At 44.4% G+C, this 22,904-nt stretch overlaps 1 protein-coding gene across 7 annotated transcripts in view; it reads left to right on the forward strand.

Moving 5' to 3' along the window:
* The first annotated feature begins 5,620 nt into the window (after nucleotides 1-5,620).
* The window catches only part of JHY (junctional cadherin complex regulator), a 62,331-nt gene continuing 45,047 nt past the window's right edge, over nucleotides 5,621-22,904 (forward strand). For 4 of the 7 annotated variants that reach the window (XM_023239206.2, XM_023239210.2, XM_045038437.1 and 1 more), the window contains exons 1-4: nucleotides 5,621-5,779; nucleotides 6,240-6,422; nucleotides 8,677-9,090; nucleotides 22,332-22,848. In XM_023239206.2, the coding sequence (XP_023094974.2) occupies nucleotides 8,771-9,090; nucleotides 22,332-22,848 (837 nt within the window). In that variant the 5' untranslated portion in view covers nucleotides 5,621-5,779; nucleotides 6,240-6,422; nucleotides 8,677-8,770. Of the gene's footprint in view, nucleotides 5,780-6,239; nucleotides 6,423-7,737; nucleotides 8,022-8,676; nucleotides 9,091-22,331; nucleotides 22,849-22,904 lie in introns of all 7 variants that reach the window. The other 3 variants (XM_045038436.1, XM_023239207.2, XM_023239208.2) reach the window with 3 other exon arrangements.

Genomic DNA, 22,904 nt, shown 5'->3' on the forward strand with positions numbered 1-22,904 from the left:
GTTTTTTTTTTATCTTAGAGAGTGTGTGAGCAAGGGAGAGGGGCTGAGATGGCAGGGTTGGGGAGAGAACCCAAAGCAGGCTCCACGCTCAGTGCAGAGCCTGACGCAGGGCTTGATCTCGTGACCATAAGATGATGACCTGAGTGGAAATCAAAGAGGTGGACGCCCAACCAACTGAGCCACCCAGGCGCCCCTGAATTACATATTTTTAAAGTTATTTTTTTTTTAAGTTTATTTATTTTTGACAGAGACAGAGTGTGAGCATGAGCTGGGGAGGTGCAGAGAGAGAGAGAGAGAGAGAGAGAGAGAGAGAGAGAGAGAGAGAGAGGAGGGAGGGAGGGAGGGAGACACAGAATCCGAAGCGGGCTCCGGGCTCCGAGCCGTCAGCACAGAGCCTGACGTGGGGCTCAAACTCATGAACCGTGAGATCGTGACCCAGGCCGAAGTCAGACGCTTAACCGACTGAGCCACCCGGACGCCCCTGAATTATGTATTTTTAGAGGGTGAACTGTGTGTTATGTCAATTATATCTCAAAGCTGTTATTTCAAAAACCACTTTGTAGAACTTGTTTGAATCCTGATTCAAACATACCAACTCAAAAAGGATACCGGGAAGATACTGACTCAGTGCAAACAATATTAAAGAGTCACTAATTTTATTTTACATGTGATAATTCTATTGTAGTTACTTAAAAATGATCTCCTACAGATACATCCTTAAGTACTTCACAGAGAAACCATATGAGACAGCTGTGATTTGCCTTTAAACAATTTAGTGGGAGTTGAGCACAGTATGTTTAGAAACAAGACTGATCACATGTTGGTCTTTGCTGAAGCTGGAGAAGGGCCTTCATGTATCCTCTCATACTTTCCTCTCTACTGTTGTATATATTTTTAAATGTCCATAATATAAACATTTTAAAATTCTTTTTAAGAAAGAAAAAAAAAAGAAAGAAAAAAGACAGATGTTAATGACTTGTTACTTATATTCATAAGAGCCATCCTATGGGATCATCTCATTCCTAAAGCGTCTGATTCCAGCCAGGCAGAATCCCCCTCTTCCACTCTGGTGGGCCCCAGCACTCGACTCAATCTTCTGGAACAGGGTTAGGGTTACTTGTACTTCTGTCTGTGGAACTGCATGGTCTATATAAACATATATCGATTACAATCTCAGTCTTCTAAAATTCTCAAGACTGGTTATTCTAAAGAAATGCTTTGTGGGGGCGGGGGGGAGGGGGTGGATAATTGAGAGTTTGTCCCTTGAAATTTTAAACATTTCAGGGGCAACTTGGTGGCTCAGTTGAGCATCCGAGTCTCGATTTCTGGCTCAGTTAATGATCCCAAGGTCGTGGGATCAAGCCCCATGTCAGGCTCCACACTGAGCACGGAGCCTGCTTAGGATTCTCTCTCCCTCTCCCTCTCCCTCTCCCTCCCTCCCTCCCTCCTTCCCTCCCTCCCTCCCTCCCTCTCTCTCTCTCTCTCTCTCAAATAAAAAAAAGAAGAAGAAAACATTTGAATATTTTTGGGAAAAAATCTTTTCTTTATAAAATATATTGCATGATTTTTACCTTTCTACTCAGCATTTACTTAACTAATCTACTCTATGAGTTTTTAAGAGTTAATAGTTATGTGGCCCAAAAACAGACACTCAGATCCATGGAATAGAATCGAAAACCCAGAAATGGATCCACACACGTATGGCCAGCTAATCTTTGACAAAGCAGGAAAGAATATCCAATGGAATAAAGACAGTCTCTTCAGCAAGTGATGCTGGGAAAACTGGACAGCAACATGCAGAAAAATGAACCTGGACCACTTTCTTACACAAGACACAAAAGTAAACTCAAACTGGATGAAAGACCTAAATGTAAGACAGGAAGCCATCAAAATCCTCGAGGAAAAAGCAGGCAAAAACCTCTTTGACCTTGGCCGCAGAAATTTCTTACTCAACACGTCTCCAGAGGCAAGGGAAACCAAAGCAGAAATGAACTATTGGGACCTCATCAAGATAAAAAGCTTTTGCACAGCGAAGGAAACAATCAGCAAAACTACAAGGCAACCGACAGAACGGGAGAAGATATTTGCAAACGACGTATCAGATAAAGGGTTAGTGTCCAAAATCTATAAGAACTTATCAAACTCAACACCCAAAAAAGAAATCATCCAGTGAAGAAACAGACAAAAGACAGGAATAGATACTTCTCCAAAGAAGACATCGAGATGGCCAACCGACACATGAAAAAATGCTCCACATCACTCATCATCAGGGAAATACAAATCAAAACCACAATGAGATACCATCTCACACCTGTCCAAATGGCTCACATGAACAACTCAGACAACAGATGCTGGCGAGGATGCGGAGAAAGAGGATCCCTTTTGCACTGCTGGTGGGAATGCAAACTGGGGCAGCCACTCTGGAAAACAGTATGGAAGTTCCTCAAAAAATTAAAAATAGAACTACCCTACAACCCAGCAATTGCACTACTAGGTATTTATCCAAGGGATAACAGCATCCATCGAAGGGGCACATGCACCCCAATGTTTATAGCAGCACTATCAACAATAGCCAAAGTGTGGAAAGAGCCCAAATGTCCATCGATGGATGAATGGATAAAAAATATGTGGTGTATAAGTATGTGTATATATATATATATATATATATATATATATATATATATGTATACACACACACACACACACACACACAATGGAGTATTACTCAGCAATCAAAGAGAATGAAATCTTGCCATTTGTGACTACATGGATGGAACTGGAAGGTATTATGCTAAGCGAAATTAGTCAGAGAAAGACAAATATCATATGACTTCACTCATATGAGGACTTTCAGAGACAAAACAGAGGAACATAAGGAAAGGGAAACAAAAATAATATAAAAACAGGGAGGGGGACGAAACATAAGAAACTCTTAAATATGGAGAACAAACAGAGGGTTGCTGGAGGGGGTATGGGAGGGGGGAGGAGCTAAATGGGGAAGGGGCACTAAGGAACCTACTCCTGAAATCATTGTTGCACTAGACGCTAACTTGGATGTAAATTTAAAAATAAATAATTTTTTAAAAAGTAATTAAAAACAGAGCTGTTCTACTGGGAGAGGCTGGTAAACGGACAGCTGCCCTCTTGCCCTCCCCAGGGAACCACAGGGTACCAAAGAGCACAGTGTGAAAACCACAGTTCATCTAACCCTTTCCATCTCCCAGATGAGGACTATGGGACCTAATGGTCTAATTCCCACGCAAGGTCACACAGCTAATCAGAGACAAACTGCCTGGGCTAGAAGCTAGATCTCCAATACCAAGGAACTTACCAACTAGCCATGGAAATGGAATATGTGTGTGCTAGAATGTGGAAGAGAATTTAGGCTGTTTTTCAAGTTGTATTATCAAAGCCTGAGACTTGGCCAAGTCCCTTGCTCTTTGGGTTTCGGTTTCTCGACTGAACCTTCTGTTCTTAATAACTTATGTCTAAGTATCTATTAACGGCGAAAAGAGTGATCACTTACATGCTCAGTCACACCACTTTTTCATTGCATACTTTTACAAATTTGTGGATTTATGAATTTAAATACAAATGAAAAATAAAAATGTTGACATTGTAAAAATAAATAATCATTATGGAAATTAATCGTGTACTTGCTATCATCCCCTGACTGGCACACAGGGTTTTCAGCTACAAGTTTCCCGGGTGCCTACACCAAATGATTGCAAGTTGCTTCGTTTTCCTGCACATGTCTTATTTTTGTGGTATTCCTGTCTCTTCACTTGCTGGTAGTGTCCCATCTCTGTCCTCTGGGTGCCTTTCATTATCCATCTCTAACTTGCTGCTTCTAATTTAACATATAGGCGACAGAACCAGACAATTAACCTTGTTAGAGTTATGCCTAGAATGACGGCACTTTCCAGCTAGTTGTGAAGATTTCAGTTGCTATTTATTAATAGCCTATATTTTTTATTCTTGAGTGCATCCTGGGCTTAAATAACAAGTGATGTAATCATCCTAGTTATGTGCCAAATAAGAGTATATCTCTATTAAAAGAGCTTATCTACCCTCCATGCAAGGGCTAAATTATCAAGGTATTGGGGATTTTCAGCATTTATTGAGCATCTACTAAGTGTCATCCACAATGCTAGTCCTCACTCTCCAGGAGCTTACCCTGTAGTAAGGAGGTGACAGAATCATTAACACGTGACTAATAAGGAATACACTACCATACCTACATAAGGACACGTATAAGGACAGAACCATGCACTTGGGTACTGTGGGGCCACAGACCAAGAGCCATTAGTCTAGCATGGGGTTTGTCAACCTCAGCCCTATTTACATTTTGAACTGAGTGGTTTTTTTGGTGGTGGAGACCGCCCTACTCGTTGGCAGGTTGTTTGGCTGCATCCCTGGCCTCCAGCCAGTAGATGCCAGAAGCACTCCTGGAAGTCATGACCGTAAAAAAACGTCTCCAGACACCACTGATGTCCCCTGGCGGACAATACCGCCCAGGATTGAGAACTACCCTGGTCCAAGGGTCATGAGGACAGTGTCAGGGGACTGTCTGGAAATTCTTCCTGTAGGAGAGGAAGCTCACCAAGGTCATGTAACTGGGTAGAAATTGGTCCAGGAGGGGAGAACTAGTGGAGGATTTTACTGATTTCAGCTCAGGTCATGATCTCACAGCTCATGAGTTTGAGCCCCGAGTTGAGCCCTGTGCTGATGGTGTGGAGCTTGCTTGGGATTCTCTCGCTCCCTCCCTCTCTTTTTCTCCCTCCCTCCCTCTCTTTTTCTCCCTCCCTCCCTCCCTCCCTCTCTTAATGACCCTCCCCTTCTTCTGTTTTCTCTCAAAATAAATAAATTAAAAAAAAAAACAAAAACAGTAGGGAGAAGGGATAGACGGAGTGCGGGTGGGGAAGGATGAAAATCACTCTGGCGTTGCTAACCTATCTATATTGATGATTTTTTTTTGCCTTATCTTTCTCATTTTTCTTTGTGTTTTGGTGATGGTCAGGTTGACAGCTTAATTCCGAGCAGATAATACACGGAAAAGCACTTTGCAAACCCTGGGAAGTGTCACTCATACACAAAGTATCGCTGGTATTACCATAGCAGCAGATAAAAACAATGCACTTTACGGCTTTCCTTGTATGTGCTAATTCTTAGGAGTTTGTGAAGAACAGAGTATTGCCATGTTGCTTATTAAGCCATTGTCTCTCACGCCAACACCACCCCCCCCCAGCCTGCTTGCCAGAGCTAACCACAATCCTAACTTTATGAGAATCACTACTTTTTTTTTTAGTTTTCGACACAAACTGTGCATCCATAAATATAGCACAGTTTAGTTTTTCCTCTTTTTAACTTTATATGCAAGATCACACAGTACGTATTTTGAGGGGTTTTCTTCCTCAACATTTTTAAGATCCCTCTCTGCATTGCTCTATTGCATTTGAACGCAGTCATCACAACTGGTCCATCCTTCTCTGCAAGAGCGAGGGGGGGCGCCACCGCGCGAGGGCCCCGCCCCCGGCGCTGGCCCCGCCCCCGGCGCTGGCCCCGCCCCCGGCGCTGGCCCCGCCCCCGGCGCTGGCCCCGCCCCCGGCACCTCGCTAGCTGTGCTCGGGGCTTGGGTCTTGTTGGCTTCGGTCTCCAGGGCAGCACCTGCGACGCGGGCGGGGCGGGGCGGGGCCGGGCGGCGGGAGGGAGGCCGGCTGGTGGCGGCACTGAAGAATGCGGGCTGCGGGGGTCACGGTCTCCGAGGAGCGCTGGGCAGGTGACAAGCGGTTGCTTCCTGAAGGGGGGCGGGGTGCGCGTGCCCGGGAGGGAAATGGGAAGAGCTGAGACTTGGGGGGGGGGGGGGGCGGTGGGGACGGGGACAGCAGGAAACCTCCAGAGGAAACTGGATCAGGACCAGGAGACACCCAAGGAGCCCGTGCTAGACAGCATTTGGGGTCCAGGCGGGAAGGGGGACCGTGGCGAGGCAGGGACAAGGGCCCCTGGAAAGGCTTTGGTGCCCAGACTCCCAGAGCAGCCCTGTCCTCTGTTGACTAAGACCCGTGCAGGGCACGGAACCGTCACTTCCCTGATCTTAAAACGCCTTTGCTGCCCAGTCTTGATCATGGGGGGGGGGGGGGGGGGGGCGGGAAGGCAAATACAGAAAACAAACCGGCCGCCCCGTACGGGCAGTTTCCAGGTTGTTCCACAACAGGACAACTTTCTACTTTTCCTCTTAGCCAGAACACGCAGAGTTCCCTTTCACCTACAGAAGGAAATTCGTTCCTCCCCGTATGAGAGGACGAGATTCAAGGTCTTGAAGAGAACCCTAGGGAACTGGCCGAGTCTCAGCGCCTGGATACCAATGGCGACATCCCAGCCTGTCTTGTTTACTTTGTAACGAGATTTGTCAGCCTCTCCAGGTCAGAAATTCAGTGAAAAACAACTGTACCACTAGGGAGCCACTTTCATTACATTTAAAATGCCCGTGTGCTCATTTATTCAAGATACTAGTTTCCCCTCTTTAATCTCACGCCTTTATGAGATCAGGCCTCCACCAAAGCCTGGTGATGTTTGGCTTTGCTCTCTCCCCACTATCCCAGATTTCATTAACAACAAAATTATCTTCTTCCACGGACATTTTTTTATTCGTTAAATCTCAGAAACCTTAGCGTATTTCATTTAAGAACTACTGAGGGGACTGAAGGATTTCATGAGCCATTCCAAATTGAACAGAATGATTATTTTAAGCTTTGTCTAGAAGATCCCAAGTACAGAGGCTTAAACTCGTTCAGTCAAACTCTTAACAGATGTCTATACAAATTTTCCATTAAAATGTTAGTACTTGGTGGATTTGTTGCTTTCTAAAAACACCCGAGGGGCCCCTGGGTAGCTCTGTCAGGTAAGCCTCCGACTTCAGCTCAGGTTCATGAGTTCAAGCCCCGCCTCGGGCTCTGTGCTGACAGCTCAGAGCCTGGAGCCTGTTTCAGATTCTGAATCTGTCTCTTTCTCTCTCTCTGCTCCTCCCTGCTAGCACTCTGTGTCTCTCTCAAAAATAAACAAACCTTAAAAAAAAAAAAAAAAAAAAAAAAACCTTAAAAAAATAAAAATAAAAACACTCTGAAGAGCAACAGTTAATCTGCTTATCAATATTGAGCTAACAAGGTAAGGCACACTATGTATTTTTAAAATGAGCTGATACAGCAAACTAGTCTGTATAGTTAAACCGATAATATATTAGGTCTACCCCCTTGGGGGATTTTGAATTAAAAAGAAAACCACTTCATAATGTATTTAAATCTGAAAGCTGCCTTTTGTCCGTTTTGTTTGTTAAGGTATTTTCCTCTAAGGAGCTGATAACGTTAGCAACCAGATTCCACGTGATTACAGTGCAAGGAATCCGAATAAGTTCATTTATTTAATTAAAGCTAGCGGTCGGCCAAAATAACAAGAGCCCTTAAAAATGTTACAGGAGGGGGCGCCTGGGTGGCTCAGTCGGTTGAGCGTCCGACTTTGGCTCGGGTCATGATCTCGCGGTCTGCAAGTTCGAGCCCCGCGTCGGCCTCTGGGCTGATGGCTCAGAGCCTGGAGCCTGCTTCCGATTCTGTGTTTCCCTCTCTCTCTGCCCCTCACCCATTCATGCTGTGTCTCTCTCTGTCTCAAAAATAAATAAACGTTAAAAAAAAAAAAATGTTACAGGAATCTCTGATGGTAAAGTTTCTGTTACCTGACCTACAGGGGGAAAAAATGGCACAAAGGCGGGGAGAAAGAAGACAGAGCAAAATAAGAACGCTAGGTGGAGATGAAAGGGAGCACAATCCAAAATCATCATCTCCTTTCAATCTGATATGAACTCAGAGCACCCCTTTCCATAAACCGTCTCATGGATCTTTATGACGGCCCTTTGAGACAGGGAAGGCTCGCCTGGAACCACACACTTAAGAGAGTTAGAAGGGACCCTCGCTGTTACTCAGGCCAATCTCCCACCCACCCAATATGCTCCAGGACAACGTCCCTCTCAGGTAGGTAGATGTCCAGCCTCTGCTAGGAGTCACTTAGTGGCTGAATGCACAAAGCCTCCAAATATTTTGTTAAACGGTTCTAATCATTGCTTTTTTAAATATATATACTAACCGGAGGTTGACCTCCATGTGATGGCCACCTAAGTTACACATTCCTACCCAGTAGCAAGCTGGGTACCAACATGTCTCCCAAATGACAAGACCGGCCAATATCGGTCTACGCACAAAAGCCTTCCCTCTTTACAGTTCCAAAACACATTCTTCCCTTTTTTTTCTCCTCTACTTTTCAAAAGGTAGACCCTGAACCTGTTTTGTTCTATTCATGAATACTCCTGAACCTGGCATATTTATATTGGTGCCCTGGGCGTTCGAAATAATTAATCATTTAGCTTTTGTCCAGGCGTGTCTGTAACAGGCCCTTGGAAGGCAGAGGAAGGAAATTTGATTACTCAGGCTATTTATGAGCTCCACATCAGATGTGTTTCCGTAGAGAGAAAAACACAACAGTTTTTCTAATAGACCTTCCTCCCACAAGAGGGTACAAAAAGGCTGCAGATAACATAACGGAGTTCTACTCAACTTAAACGTTTGAGTAACCCTGGAATTAAAGAGCTTTCAGGAGTCGCCAAGTGACATAAACTTCATTGTTTTTTAGGTGATGCTTGTGTGAACCGCAGCTTTAAATATTCAAGCCAACTGCTCCTGTCGAGAATATTTGTATTCATATTCATTAAGTGTATTTTTTCAAGATGAGTCATAGTAAATTAATTCCCAAGCTCTCAATTCGGTCTCCTGTCCACCACACCAGCTTAAAAGTCCAGTCCACAGAGCCACCTTTTAAGAAAGACTTACACCTGATTTCAAAAGACTCCTTGGAATCTGATTCAGAAAGCTTCACTCAAGAGAGCAAGTCCCAGTCTGGACTTGGAAATCCAATCCAGGACAATATGGAGCCTGACAGCCTGGAGGAGGAAAGCCTGAGTGAGACAGAAGAGGAAGCAAGCAGAAAAGCAGCCCAGAAGGACAGCAAGGAAAACCTCCATACCCAGAACGATGGCATATATTCCAGGTAAGGAATTGGCTTGTGTAAGATACCAGCGGGTTCTGAAATGTATTGTTACATAATTACAAGCAACAGTAAGGACAGGCTATAGTCACGAACACCTTGTAATGTGTCTGGCACTGGTCCCAAGCAACTAAGGACAGCTCGAAGCCAGGTTTTGCCATGTTTGGTTGTTTGTTTGTTTTTTAACTAAAAAATACGCAAAAGACAAGGACGGGTATCAATAAGGGCATGTGCACTCCTTATTTCCTGTCCATATTCCAAGTGCCTCCACTGCTACGACCTGACCTTGGAGAAATTCCAGGAAGCCCGTTATATAGGGAAGCACCAGGACGTGGAACCAGGTGGTCTTGATTTAGCCCAGGCGCTGCTATCTGGTCTGTAATTTGGAATAAACCATTTAACTCTCTTGCGACTCATTTTTCTCACCGGTCAAACTGATCTGGCCTGCCTATTATCTCCCAGGACGGCTATCAATGTCAGTAAATGCATTCTGGGAGTAGAATCCTAGCTACCTCCCGGGGCTTATGTAATCATATAAGGATTTAATTTCTAGTAAACTGTATTTATGGGGTATTAACATAATGCTATGTGGGAGCTACCAAATAACTTAAGAGAATATAGATGAGTACAGTACTCAGTTTTAACGAAAATACTAATTTTCTGGCACAGTGTGGAAGAAGTTAAAAGCTACTGATTAGAAAAGAGGTTCTCACAGGGTAATGAAGTATATAGTCCAAAACGGACAGTCTGGGTTCAGATTCTGCCACTTACTAGCTGTGTGACTTGGCCAAGTTCACTTAATCTCCCTGTGCCTCAGTTCCATCATCACTGAAATGGGACAATAGTTCCCTCACTGAGTTTTGAGGTGAAAGTCAATCAATACACACAGAGTGTGTAGAATGAAGTGCTTTATAAGTTATACAGGTATCAGGGTTTTTTTCCTAAATGGATAAAATATATTAAAAAAATTTTTTTTAGTGTTTATTTATTTTTGAGAGAGAGACAGAATGTGAGTGGGTTAGGGGCAGAGAGAGAGGAGGACACAGAATCCGAAACAGGCTCCAGGCTCTGAGCTGTCAACGCAGAGCCCGACGCGGGGCTCGAACTCACGAGCTGTGAGATCACGACCTGAGCCGAAGTCGGCCGCTCAACCGACTGAGCCACCCAGGCGCCCCTAAATGGGTAAAATATATTGAACAAAGTTTATAGAAGGCCTAGAACTTGGGCAGGCAGGGTTTTGGAAAGAAGGTAAAATTTGACAACAGAATTAGAACGAACGTGTGACACGTTAAAGCCCCACTTGGTCCCAGAGGAGCATAGAGAAAGAGGACGGCACAGGGCCCTGATTATAGGGACCACAGTGAATGCAACCAGCCCACCCCCCAGACAGGGCATTGAACATGGAACCCAACAACCAGCCCCAGCAACACCGTCCTAACAAGGGCACCTGCGGGAGCCACAGTGAGGGCCCAGTCCTGAGTCTTTTTCTTCCTTTCTGCTTTCCTTCCTTATTTCTTTCACTACGGACATCCTGCAGAATCAAGTGCATTTGCTTCTAAGCAGTAAGTGCTGTGACCAAGGTGCAGCCACGGCGCTGGGGGAGAGAGAGGGGCTCAGGGAGGCATCAGCCAGCCAGCCACCCCTGCGTGACCCGGGTTGGGTACACCACGGGGAGAGAATACAGGCTCTTGGGGACACCTGGGAGACGAAGCCATGTGTAAGGAAGATTATCCTATAAGCAGGTGCATCGTGAATTAGAGGGTAAACTCATGATGGACAAAGAGACTACCAAATAGTAACAATTTATAGCCATGACAACAGTATCTCTTTTTAAAGGCCCATCTGTAATTTTTTAATTCTGCATTGCCATCCTGCAAGAAAATGCTGCTATTCCCATTTTATGGATAAGGAAAATGAGGTGAACAGAGGTCAAGTAACTTGTTCAACATCATAGTGCTGTGGGAGGATACTTGTGGTTTTGTTCTTGATGTTGATTTAAATTTCGACAAAATTCTGGGGGGCCTGGGCGGCTCAGTCAGTTAAGCATCCGACTCTTAATTTCAGCTCAGGTCATGATCTCATGATGCCGGAGATCAAGGCCCACGTTGTGAAGCCTGCTTGGGATTCTCTCTTCCTCTCTCTCTCAAAATATTTTTAAAAATATGACAAAAATCCTAATCTACAGATTAACCCTTCTTGCCATATGTGTGTCGTATATTTTTTTAAAGACCTAAAATGTTACAGATAAAGTGTCCTGATTCCCCTTCTCAAACCCATTCCCCCACGTGCCTCCTCAGAGAGAACCAGTATGTACCCTTCCGTGGATGTGTATCCTTCTTAGCAATCCTTTATTCATTTACTGCAGAGGTAATTTAGAAAGAGAGAGAATGAGAACATGAGTTGACAGGGCCTGTTGACACATTAGATATGGTGACTGAAGGAAGAAGAGAAACCAAAGGTCACTATTAAGGTTCTCGTAACAATAGCCAGCATTTATAGGATGTTTATCATGAGCCCATCCCTGCACTAAACACTTTATGCATATTGTCTCATTTAATCTGTATGCAGCCCTGTTGGGAGATGCTACAATGATCCCCATTTTAAAGGCTGCCCACGACGCTTAAAGGGATTGTTATTATATACATTTATTACCTCGGCTGAGTGGTAGAGTGGAAAACTCACACAGTCTCTGTGCCTTAAGCCGTGTTTTTATCATAGCTCTGATGTTAAGAGAGTCAGAGTCTCCTAGGTAATAAATGGTAGTTCTTTGGGGGTTTTTTCCCTCTGGAAACGAGGGCATTGGAAAGCACAGATCTTTGCAGTAGATAGACATTCTTGTCGGTACTTTTACAACGGAGAAACCACAGCAAGGATCCATTAAGTGACCTCATTTCCCCAATGTTGAGCTTTTCTTCTTTTGAGTCCAGTGCTCAGGAAGCAGACTTTTCTCCCTTGCTCTTTACCCCAGGCCAATGTAAATGCCACTCAATATATTTCCAAATAAAGACCACTACTTATAGAAATCAAAATTATGGTCAGGGCCCTCATCTTCTGATTCAGAGATCCATGAAGATTGCTGTTTTTTGTAGACTGATTTTATTTCGAAATCTTTAATGACAGACTGTCATCCCCGGGGTTAGAATGGCTTTTAGCCCTAGTAATTGTTTGGCGGTGTAGTGCTCCGTGCACTGAACATTAGGAGGACCAGTTCTCCACTACAAAGGAAAACAGAACTGAAGCATTTAGCCAAATAATGCCTCAAAAATATTATTCAGGTTGGTTATTGGCCTTTTTCACTTTAGTCCTAGAAACCTTTCCTATGTGCAGTTGTTGCTTGGCCCTGGGTAGTTTGCTAGCCGTGAAACAGACAAATCGATCCCAGGCTCTCCTATGAAATTCAAGCAGGCTTTCATTTTTTGCGAGGTAGATGGTATTCTGGGAACTGTAGTTCAAAAACAATTAGTCAAAGCTGTGCCTTAAAACCATGAAAAATCTCTTTCCTCTTGCTGTTATAAGCAACAATTTTAAAAGCTGCCTGACAAATCACTTGAGCCCCACTCTTCTGTTTTGATGTTCCCAGAACCTCCTCAAAGCAATTACTCTCCTGTACCTCACCAAAGTCAAGCCATAGTTCAATGTATATGGATTAGAGAAAACCTTTTACTTAATGGAAATTGGAGCGGCATTGACTACAGTGAATGAATCGAGAGTGGAGAGAGAGAGGATCTCCACGTGATAATCCTTAAACCCCACTCCACAACTAGCCATAGGAAACTCGGCAATGGCAAAGAAAGAGATCAATGTAATTCCTAGAGCATTAGAAATAGCCTCTTCAGTCCTGGGGCCTCTGAAACCTTATATGTTAAAAAAAAAAAAAAAAAAAAAAAAGTCAGGGGGCAGCGGTAACATACCTAGTATATGTGTTTAATAAGAATACTTAAATGTAATTAGCTACCATTTGTAGAACTATTTGCTTTATATATACTATCTCATTTATCCTTACGAGAGCCTCTTAGGCACTATTATCCCCATTTTGCAGATAAGGAACCAAGGCTTTGAGAGTCGTGTAGGTGTATGTCGTTTCTAAGTGGCAGAGCCAGAAATTGAACTGAATGAAAGCTCTCCTAACCAAAGCCTGATCCTCTAATTATCGGTTATCTAGATAGGTGATCAGGGCTGATAGCAAAAATTAAAGCTATAACAATCTCGATATGGACTAAATGGAGGCCAGAGTAAATATGTATGTAAGGTTATAAATTTTAGGAAAGTAACACACATTTTTTTCAAGGATACTGTGCCTTTGCAATGCACAAACATTGATCGCACTTTGCTCTGGGCGGCAGGGTCACTGTAGCCTATATGCTGCAGCATCTGTCCCGGGAAACAGAAATGTTTTCATTCATCAAGGCCTGTAGGTGACTTCTGCATCACCTGGGAATGAAAGCCTTCACCAAAGATCCCATATTCTAATAAACCACCTCATACCAAAAATCACCGGGCAGGAGACAGGCACAATGAGGAATTTTTTTTTTAAATTTATTTTAATGCTTATTTATGAGAGAGAGAGAGAGAGAGAGACAGAGTGCTGGGAGACAGAGTGCAAGCAGGGAAGTGGCAGAGAGAGAGACACAGAATCCGAAGCAGGCTCCAGGCTCCGAGCTGTCAGCACAGAGCCCGAGGTGGGGCTCGAATTCACAAGAACTGTGAGATCATGACCTGAGCCGGAGTCACACGCTTAACCAACTGAGCCACCCAGGTGCCCCCCGCCCCCCACAATGAGGAATTCTTACCCTGTAATACTCAAAACTGTCTAAAAGTAAGAAATGGATTTAGTAATAATCTGCATTTTTATCGTGCTGTGGTGTTATAGGATCTTCCCCTCAAATGCTTTCATAGGTATTATTTCTGATTACTAATACAAGAATCAGGTGGAGGGCTTAGAGCAGTACTGAAGAACCAAAAGAGACAGTGGGTAAAGAGAGACTTGGTAAAAAGCAAAACTGAGTGGGGCACCTGGGTGGCTCAGTCAGTTAAGCATCCGACTTGGGCTCGGGTCATGATCTCATGGCTTGTGGGCTCGAGCCCCACATCGGGCTCTGTGCCGACAGCTCAGAGCCCGGAGCCTGCTTTGCATTCTGTGTCTCCCTCTCTCTCTGCCCCTCCCCTGCTCGTGCTCTGTCTCTCAAAAAATAAATGAATGTTAAAAAAAAAAAAAAAAAAAAAGGAGCAAAACTCAGCATTTCATTTCCCCTCAAATTTCCCAGGCTGTTTTGGAGAACACACTGGAAATATTAAGCTGAGGGCAGACTTTCTTTCACAGGTGGTGTAGAGATTCCCGCCCCCCATTAGTAGACTAAGGATGACACCCGAGGGCACGTTTAACATGCTAGCGTTACTAAGAACATTGTGAGAGATTCCAGGAGCCCACTCATCCCTATTGGTCTCTAGAAACATTCACCCATGTTCATTTTTATTGACTTTTTTGGATAGATTTTCAATTTAAGGACATCGGTTGGCCAACCACTTGAAATATATTACACTGCCTTCCTTACTCCACACAGTATTTGGGGGAACGGCTACTAGCATTTTTGTTGTTTGTTTCCGATCACGTGGGAGTGGCTGTTATCAGAGAAGTGACTTTTTGCTGTAGGTATTAGTCATTTGTTTTCTTTTCATCCGTTTGTTCAGAAACTCTGCTGTAGTTAAACCTCGGTGCCCTCCCCCGGGAAGGCAGGGTGCCATCACAACGGATGAGCCGGCAGAGACAAAAGTAAAGAATGTGCGTGGGCATAGATTGTGTCCATTAAAGGCAGAGTCCCCGCCAGAAATGCTAACGCCGCAGTGCCCTGGGGTTTAATGCCCTCGGAGACCACCACCAGTTCCTTTCTGGCTTATTTCAAAATTGGGATGCTTACTGTGTTAAATTAGTAAATAGCGAGTTCCGAACCTCACAAAGCAAAATTTAAATTCACATCACCTACAATCCTGTGAGTTTATCAAGATGATTAAGCGGATTATAACCAAGTTACTAAAGGAATGGCTTAATCCATGGCCTTTATTGTATTCATTTTATTTCTACTCCCTGGCAAGTGTGAAAATATAGAAAGCTTTCATTACTATACATTTTGAATATATTGAATTTAAAATGAATGCTTTTTCCAATTCGTTTTTTTTTTTTTTTTAATGTTTATTTTTGAGAGAGAGGGAGGGAGGGAGGAAGGGGCAGAGAGAGGGTTCCTCGCTGACAGCAGAAAGCCCAATGCGGGGCTCGAACTCATGAACCATGAGGTCATGCAAACCGTGACATCATGACCTGAGCCAAAGTTGGACGCTTACACAACTAAGCCACCCAGCCACCCCTCTCTTATGTACATTGGTGAGTTTAGCACAATGGATGCAACCCAATGAATAAAACTGGATTCTTAGAGCTGCAGGGCTCTTAAAGCCCAGCCTATTTTCCTTATCGTCCAAAGGAGGAACCGAGGGCTGAGGGCGATGAAGAGATTCACCCAAGTGCACCCAGCCGGTCAGTGGCAAAATCTGGACTTGGGACCCAGATTCCAAGACCTGTCCCTTCCACTGCTTTTCTCATGACATCACGGCTACCTTGCAGGTACAATGCTGTCAATATCTGGCATCTCAAAGACAGGAAATTCTATCTAAAGAAAGTGTAAGCACCTAGACATTTTGTAAATCCAAGGCTCTGCTTCTAAGAAGGCAGCGTTTCTGGAGATTAAAAAGAACATCCAAGACCTGTACGGAAAATTCCTAGTGAGCGCTGTAACTCTCACTGACTGCGAGGAATTATGTTTCTAAATACTGGACATACAACATTTTCCTTGTGAAGCTGTAGGGAGGCTTTGTTTCACGTAAGTGATAGAGGTGAGGTACTAGGATTTTACACTGCGATTACAAACACACACTCTTTACAGCATTTATTTTCCTTTAATTCACAGATTGCCCTTGAATCAAGGCTGAACGTGGGGCAAATATCTGGTTATTTTGCCGCCATAAATCTGTTGTCGACAAAGAAGGGACTTTAGTCGGAATTACCCAAATTATCTAATTGCTGTAAATAAAATCCACTCGGTACCATCCAATCCCTTCTCTTCGGTGTGTTTCTGTAGATAGTGTTTGGCCTTCAGTTCATTAAAGCAACATTCTTCCATTAAAATGTTTAATTTTTTTTTTAGCAGAATGCCTACATTAAATGAAATTTCCCGAACTGCAAACAACCTACTTGAAGTACATCCGTATATTTGTGGCACCATTTTATTTCATATTTGCAGAAGTGATTTTTTAATCCTTTGGATTTATTTCATTTGATTTACTTAAAAGCCATTGATTAAAAGATGAACATGAGCCTAGAATTCAGAAATCCTTGGCAGTGATTGTCAGTTTTATAGTTCCTTAAAAAAGCATTAAAAACTTTACACTTAAACAAAAATTGAATTTGCTGTTCATATGCATAAAAGATTTAATGGCATATAAATTGGGAATAATTGGTCTGTTTAAAAGGATTAAATTAAACCTGAATCAATAATAACATGTGCAGTTTCAATTTAACTGCCTACTTAAAATAAAGTGGCAAATAAATAACTGCTAAATGATTAATAGCAGTGCTTTTATTCACCTCCTCAACAGGCAAAATGGCCACTTATTGAATATTTTATTATGAGTGCCAAGGATGTTAATTGTGCTAGAAACATGCTCTAATTTTAGTAGGTTTTTTTTGATCGAGTGCTATGCTACATGTGAGGCTCTTCATTAAATGGAGATTTGATTTTATTTTGTTTGGAGTACAGTAAGTCCTCGAATACGGTCCATGAAAGCCAGCAAATATCACGGTGCATGCATATGAGACCACCCTCCCCTGCCTCTCTGCATCCGTGTCTTACCTAGGCATCTGAAGAGGAGACCTTGCATCTGTTGTCTGAACGGTAACAAAAGAGTTGTGTCCGCATTGTCTGCGTAACCTTTCTAGCGAATGCGGAGGAAAAGAAGTGTATGTTTTGTGTGCAGATGATTACCGATGAAGGAGCACTTCACGCTCATTTTGTTCCCGCGTGTTGACCTGGACCACGAGACATAATTGAGCGTCTTTGCACACAAGCCCGGTACAATGGGGATCCTTCAGTATCATTTTCTGTTTCGGCCATTAGATTTGTTTCTGTGAAACAGTACAGCTTCCCATGCCCGTGATTTTGCGAAACGTAACCTTTCATTTGTTTCAACGTAGAGTTTCCATCTAGACGGGGGACCGAGGGGAGACTTTGAGACAGTCGCGGCCGGCGCAAGTGGCACAGCGTAATTAAGGCTCTTAGAAGAGCCACGTTTTCAGATTTAAATCTGCTATGCAAACATCATTAGCGTTTCTCTCCACACGATTGGTTCAAAACCAGTTTTCTCAGCCAAAGCCATTAATTCTTTCTGATTTGTTTCCAAGCCCGCCGTGTTTTCTAGGTTCCACTTATAAACACCAGTCTCTCTGCAGCGTGTGATACAGTTCTACGGGCATTTAGGAACGGAAATTTGTTGAGGCCCGAAAGTACAGTTATTTCTGTAGATCTAAAGTAATTTAATTCTCCCTGTTTTATCTTCCCCCTCATCTTTCAGCAGGTTCTTAAAATACTTCACCACGTGGCTGAAATTTCTTAATCCCATCTCCTAAACTATAGCTCAAAAAGATTGTCCACGGTGCCTAAATCGTGGTTTAAAAAAAAAAAAAATTGGATTTTTAAAGATAAGTGTTAATCCTTCAAGGCCACTCAGGTGCCACTTAGTGCATCACAAGACAGCCTTATGTTCTGGAAAGAACATAAGCCCCAGGGAGAGAAGAATCCCTTGAGATCTGTCAGCAGGAAGCACAATACACAACACTGTTATGTCACGGTGACTGTGACACTCAGCAAGCAAAGCACGGTGACAGAGCTCACTGACATAGGCTTTCACAGCTAGCCCTCACTCTGTGTCAAGGACACAACTACAAGCATTCGTACGTATTAATTCACTGAATCCCCTCAACAGCACTGTGAGATGGGTGCTGATCTTATCCGCGTGTTACCGACGAGGAAGCGCAGAGAAGGTAAATAATTGGCCCACGCTCACACGGTTACTGGTGGCATCAGGAATTGTGACTACGGGCAGTCTGATGTGGGCCGCCTGTCCTTAGACGCTCTGCTATACCATTTCTCAGAACCAAAGTACTCCCCATCATTATCCAGGCAGGAAAAGCACCACGGAGATGATGTATAACTGAGGAAGGTCTACGGTCGCGACTGCGGACATAATGCCATTCCCGGCCGATGCTGGGTAAATACGATGACCGCTCTGAGCGCTAGTCTTACTGCAGAGATACAACCAGGGAAACCTTCATATCCTTCATATCCTTCAAACCTTCATATCCTTCAATCCTCAAAGACTACCTATTTTTTTTTTTTTTTGATAATAATAAGCACCCCTCAGCGTATCGCTTCTTCTGTGAGTTTATCACAGGGTCATAGAAGGATAGAACTGAAACGGACCTTGAGGTGATCATCTAGCAACCGACTCTGGAAAGAAGAGGTTAACACGTTTTCAGTGATAAGCAAGGTTGTGCAGCCCCCCATTTTAAATACCCATAACATGCTGCATGTTTCTGTACGCATCTGACTTCTGCCTTGATTGTGAGAGCTGGCGCAGAAAGCCTGTTTCCTTTCCAGCAGGTAAGATCCACCGGCCTGCTTCTGTTTGCTCACCACGCTCCAATGCCTCCGCCCCCCGGGGAGCCGCTCGGCGTGTATGTGGACTAACTCGCTAACTCACATGAGGCAGGCCTCGCTCCGTGACCGCCCGCGGGGACAGCTGCACGACACAGGCCACCGACCCCGTGGACAGGAGCCAGCGCAGGCTGCCGCCGTCTCTGTCCCGGCTCCACCACGTGTTCGCTCTGTGACCTTGGCAAAGTGACACAAGCTCTCTGGGCTTCAGCTTCTTCATCTATTAAATGGGGCGCATGAGAGTACTGCCCTCACAGGGTTGTTCTAAGGAAAAAACTGGAGATCCGCCGTGAGCACTCCCCCTCCCTGGCACGCAATAAGTATGCTGCCTTCCCAAAGTCAGCCCGTCACATCCCACCCCGACTGAGTAGCCGAGCAGATCCGCAAAGTGATGCGTCACTCTTAACGGAGGGCAAAGAAGGGGACTCTATCTGTTCGAAACACCAAATACGTACGCACACCTCTAGAGACAATCCCTTCCCAAAACTCATCGCCTGGACTGTTCGAAAGTATTCGTGTCTAACACCTCTGTTCTCTAATTAAGTTATTTTTGCTCAATGAAAGCCAGACTCTCAAGTTCACTGAGGTACATGCAGGCCAGGTTCCTTCGCAGAGTTCACAAAGCCTTTCAAAGACCTCCCCTCTGCTTCGCCCTGAGCTCTCCTCAACCTGCCCTCCTCCCGCCCTCCGCTGCATCCGTACAGAATCTGTCATCAGGTCCCTCATCACGGCCACTGTAAACTGCCTGTTTCCTGGTCTGTATTCCCCACAAGGCAGGGAGCCCATCGCTGTATCCCCGAGCTCAGTAAGTGCTCAGTAAATACCTGTAGAGTCACTGAGTGAGCAAACGAGCGAGGGAAGTTAAATTCTGTGAAACGGAGCAAATGAATGAACAAGGAGAGATAAACGTTATGTTTTCCTTTCAATATGTACTGGATACGGGGAAACGGCACCCTTCTTCATGTAAAAAAAAAAAATCATGGCTTTACTGAAGATTATATGATTATATTGAAGATATAATCAAGGTACCCCTTCCTCTTTTCTTCCTTAAACCACCGCCGATGAACCCTATGTTTAACTCCTTACGAACCAAGCCTTGAAAGCTTTCACTAATTTGGATCCAGGCAAGAAGCTTTTCTGCAGGTTTCGAGTCTGATTTCCTACACTGTTGGGTTTTTAAAAATTAACATCCGATGCCACATTTGTGTTGACTCGAGTATTTTTGAGGCCCAAGTTATTTAAGAAACACCCGTTAACTCCTCTGTCCATAGCTCAGGGTGGAGTACTAAGGGCAGAGGTTAGGGAAGGAAGGGTGACACTTAAGTCCCTGTTGCCCAGAACCTTAACTAGGTCGAGAGGCAAAGTTACCACAGTGAAAATAAGCAAATACAAACCCTTAATTATGACATAACTGCCTCATTTTGATGCTTATGCAAGCCCAACAAGTAAACAAAATATAATTTAGCCCTACTTACAGACCAGAGAGACTGTCTCAGAGATGACAGCATTCGATGCACAGATAGGTAAGGACAGACCCAGAACTGTCCAGTCCCAGGTCCAGATTGTGCCCTGCTGCACCACTCCGTGTCCCCGCTACCTGCCCAAAGAGACCCACGGAACCAGGCGAAAGGCAAGGCCAAAACACAGTGCTTTCAACGTGACAAGACATCACCCAGGAGAAAGGTCCCCCTCAAAGCCCCAGACGCACGTAACCCTGTGCTGCCTAGGGGGTGGACTAAGCTACACAACCGGGTGTCCGGCTTCCCGACTCGTGGGCGCAATCTCCCTTCAGGCATTTTGCTGGAAGAGCGTATCATTTCGCTTCCCTGGGTGGAGAAAGAAAAGCAACCAGCTCCAAGAAGTTCTCCGTCTTAATACGTAAACCCCAAATTCAAAATGACGGTTTAGCAAGGCATGGGAGTTTTGTGGTGTTGCCCTAATTTTTGCCTTACATCGAAGCAAAAGAAATCTAGGTCCACGTTAAGAGAAGTAAATTAGCCGTAGGGGCACCATTAGTCTGTTTACCCAGCATAGAATTACGTCCTCTGTAAACGGGAATATCAAGTAGCATAAAAAGCCTAGGTGATTTACATTTTCTTTTTGATTAGAGGATTGCAAGTACTGTACTCAAGGAAGGAAAATCTCCCCCATTTAGCTTTTGAAGATCAAAGGGGCCATTAAATATGCCATATTACCAGCCTTTTTTTTTTTTTTCTTTTTTGGTTAAGACCGGGAGGTGCTTTACAAATTGAGACTGTCAGGAGGAAAAGGGAAGACTTTATCTGGGGTCATATGCACGGATTATGGACTGGCCCGTGTCCCTAAGGCAGGACCCTACGTTTAACCTTTGGCTGAAACAGGGCTGTCCTACAGCTTAAAGCGCATGCTGACCTGTCTGCTGTTCTGTGTGCATCGATCCGACCAATGAAAAGAACATGAATGGAGGATGAGTTCGGATTCTCAACATTTGGGGATCTTTCTGTAGCGCGGCTGATAAAACCTACAAAGACAAAGTGAAAAGTAAAATCGCTTTACAGCAGGATGAACCTAGGCGGGTATTCAGTTGAGACGAATCTTACTTTCCCTCACAAAAGGCGCAGACCGAGGAAAACAGCGTCCAGGCAGCAACAACATGTTCTTCCTAGATAAGCAGTCAAATGTGTGTGTCACCAGCCAAAACGTGAAATCAATTTTATCTTCATTAGCCGAAGTACTCAAGGTGTGCATAACAGCCTCCCTTAAACCAGTGAGTCACTGACATTTATTTTTCAGCTGTTTTTCTGGCATTTATAAATTAACTATCCCCCACTTTGATTCTGTAATTTAATGAACTGGGGTAATTAAGACCTTTTCGTCCTTAGGTACAGCGTGTAAACCTAATCTGAGCCTCAGATAGGTCTTGAACGTATAGATAGCAAAAGAATGGCTCAGCAGGGTAAGCATCTGACTCTTGATTTCGGCTCAGGTCAAGATCTCGTGGTTTGGGAGAACGAGCCCTACACTGGGCTCTGCACGGACAGTGCAGAACCAGCTTGGGATTCTCTCTCTCCCTCCCTCTCTCTCCCTACCCCTCCCACATGTGCACACCCTCTCCCCGCCTCTCTCAAAATAAACAAACATTAAAAACAAAAAAGAGGGGCGCCTGGGTGGCGCAGTCGGTTAAGCGTCCGACTTCAGCCAGGTCACGATCTCGCGGTCCGTGAGTTCGAGCCCTGCGTCGGGCTCTGGGCTGATGGCTCGGAGCCCGGAGCCTGTTTCCGATTCTGTGTCTCCCTCTCTCTCTGCCCCTCCCCCGTTCATGCTCTGTCTCTCTCTGTCCCAAAAATAAATAAAAAATGGTGAAAAAAAAATTAAAAAAAACAAAAAACGAAAAAGATAGTAAAGAGGAAAATTATAGGAGAAAGATTTAAGTAGGATAATCAACTAACTATAATGAGTAAGCTCATTTTGATGAAAGACTTGACATTTTCCTTCTGCTTTGGGCAGCCAACAGCCGGTAGAGGATAAATATTCAGACCTGCGATACGACCCAAACTGGAAGAGTAAGAAAGAGGAGAGGAAGTTCTTGACTGTGGAAGCACGGCCAGAGTCTGTAGACAGCTCGACTGAAAATCTGACTTCAGATCCACTGTACCCCTCCAAGGAGACGTCCATGGAACTCCCTGGGGGAAAGGCGGAACAGAAGAGGAGCCCACAGAGCGTTGCCTCCTTACTTGGCAGTGAGTTTTTAAGCCCGAACTATGAGCGCGGCACCCATCACAGCCAGCCATCTTCGGAGCTGAGCGACCGTGATCTGGAGAAGTCCAGCAAGCTCTCTCGGTGCTTGAAGAGTTCAAGTTCACATAATGAGGTTTTTCTGCCAGGATCACGTGGCCGGCGGCGAAGGAAGTCCAAACAATATTTTGTGGAAAAAAACAAGCTGACTCTGGGATTACCTACTCCTAAAACGGACTCGTATCTTCAGCTTCACAATAAAAAAAGGGGGGACGTGCTCTCAGAACAGGTATGTAAGTGCTCCTTTCTCTCTTCCCAGCCCTAGACTGGGACTTGGCCTTGTTT

This window comes from Felis catus, chromosome D1, assembly GCF_018350175.1.
Source record: "Felis catus isolate Fca126 chromosome D1, F.catus_Fca126_mat1.0, whole genome shotgun sequence".
NCBI lineage: Eukaryota > Metazoa > Chordata > Mammalia > Carnivora > Felidae > Felis > Felis catus.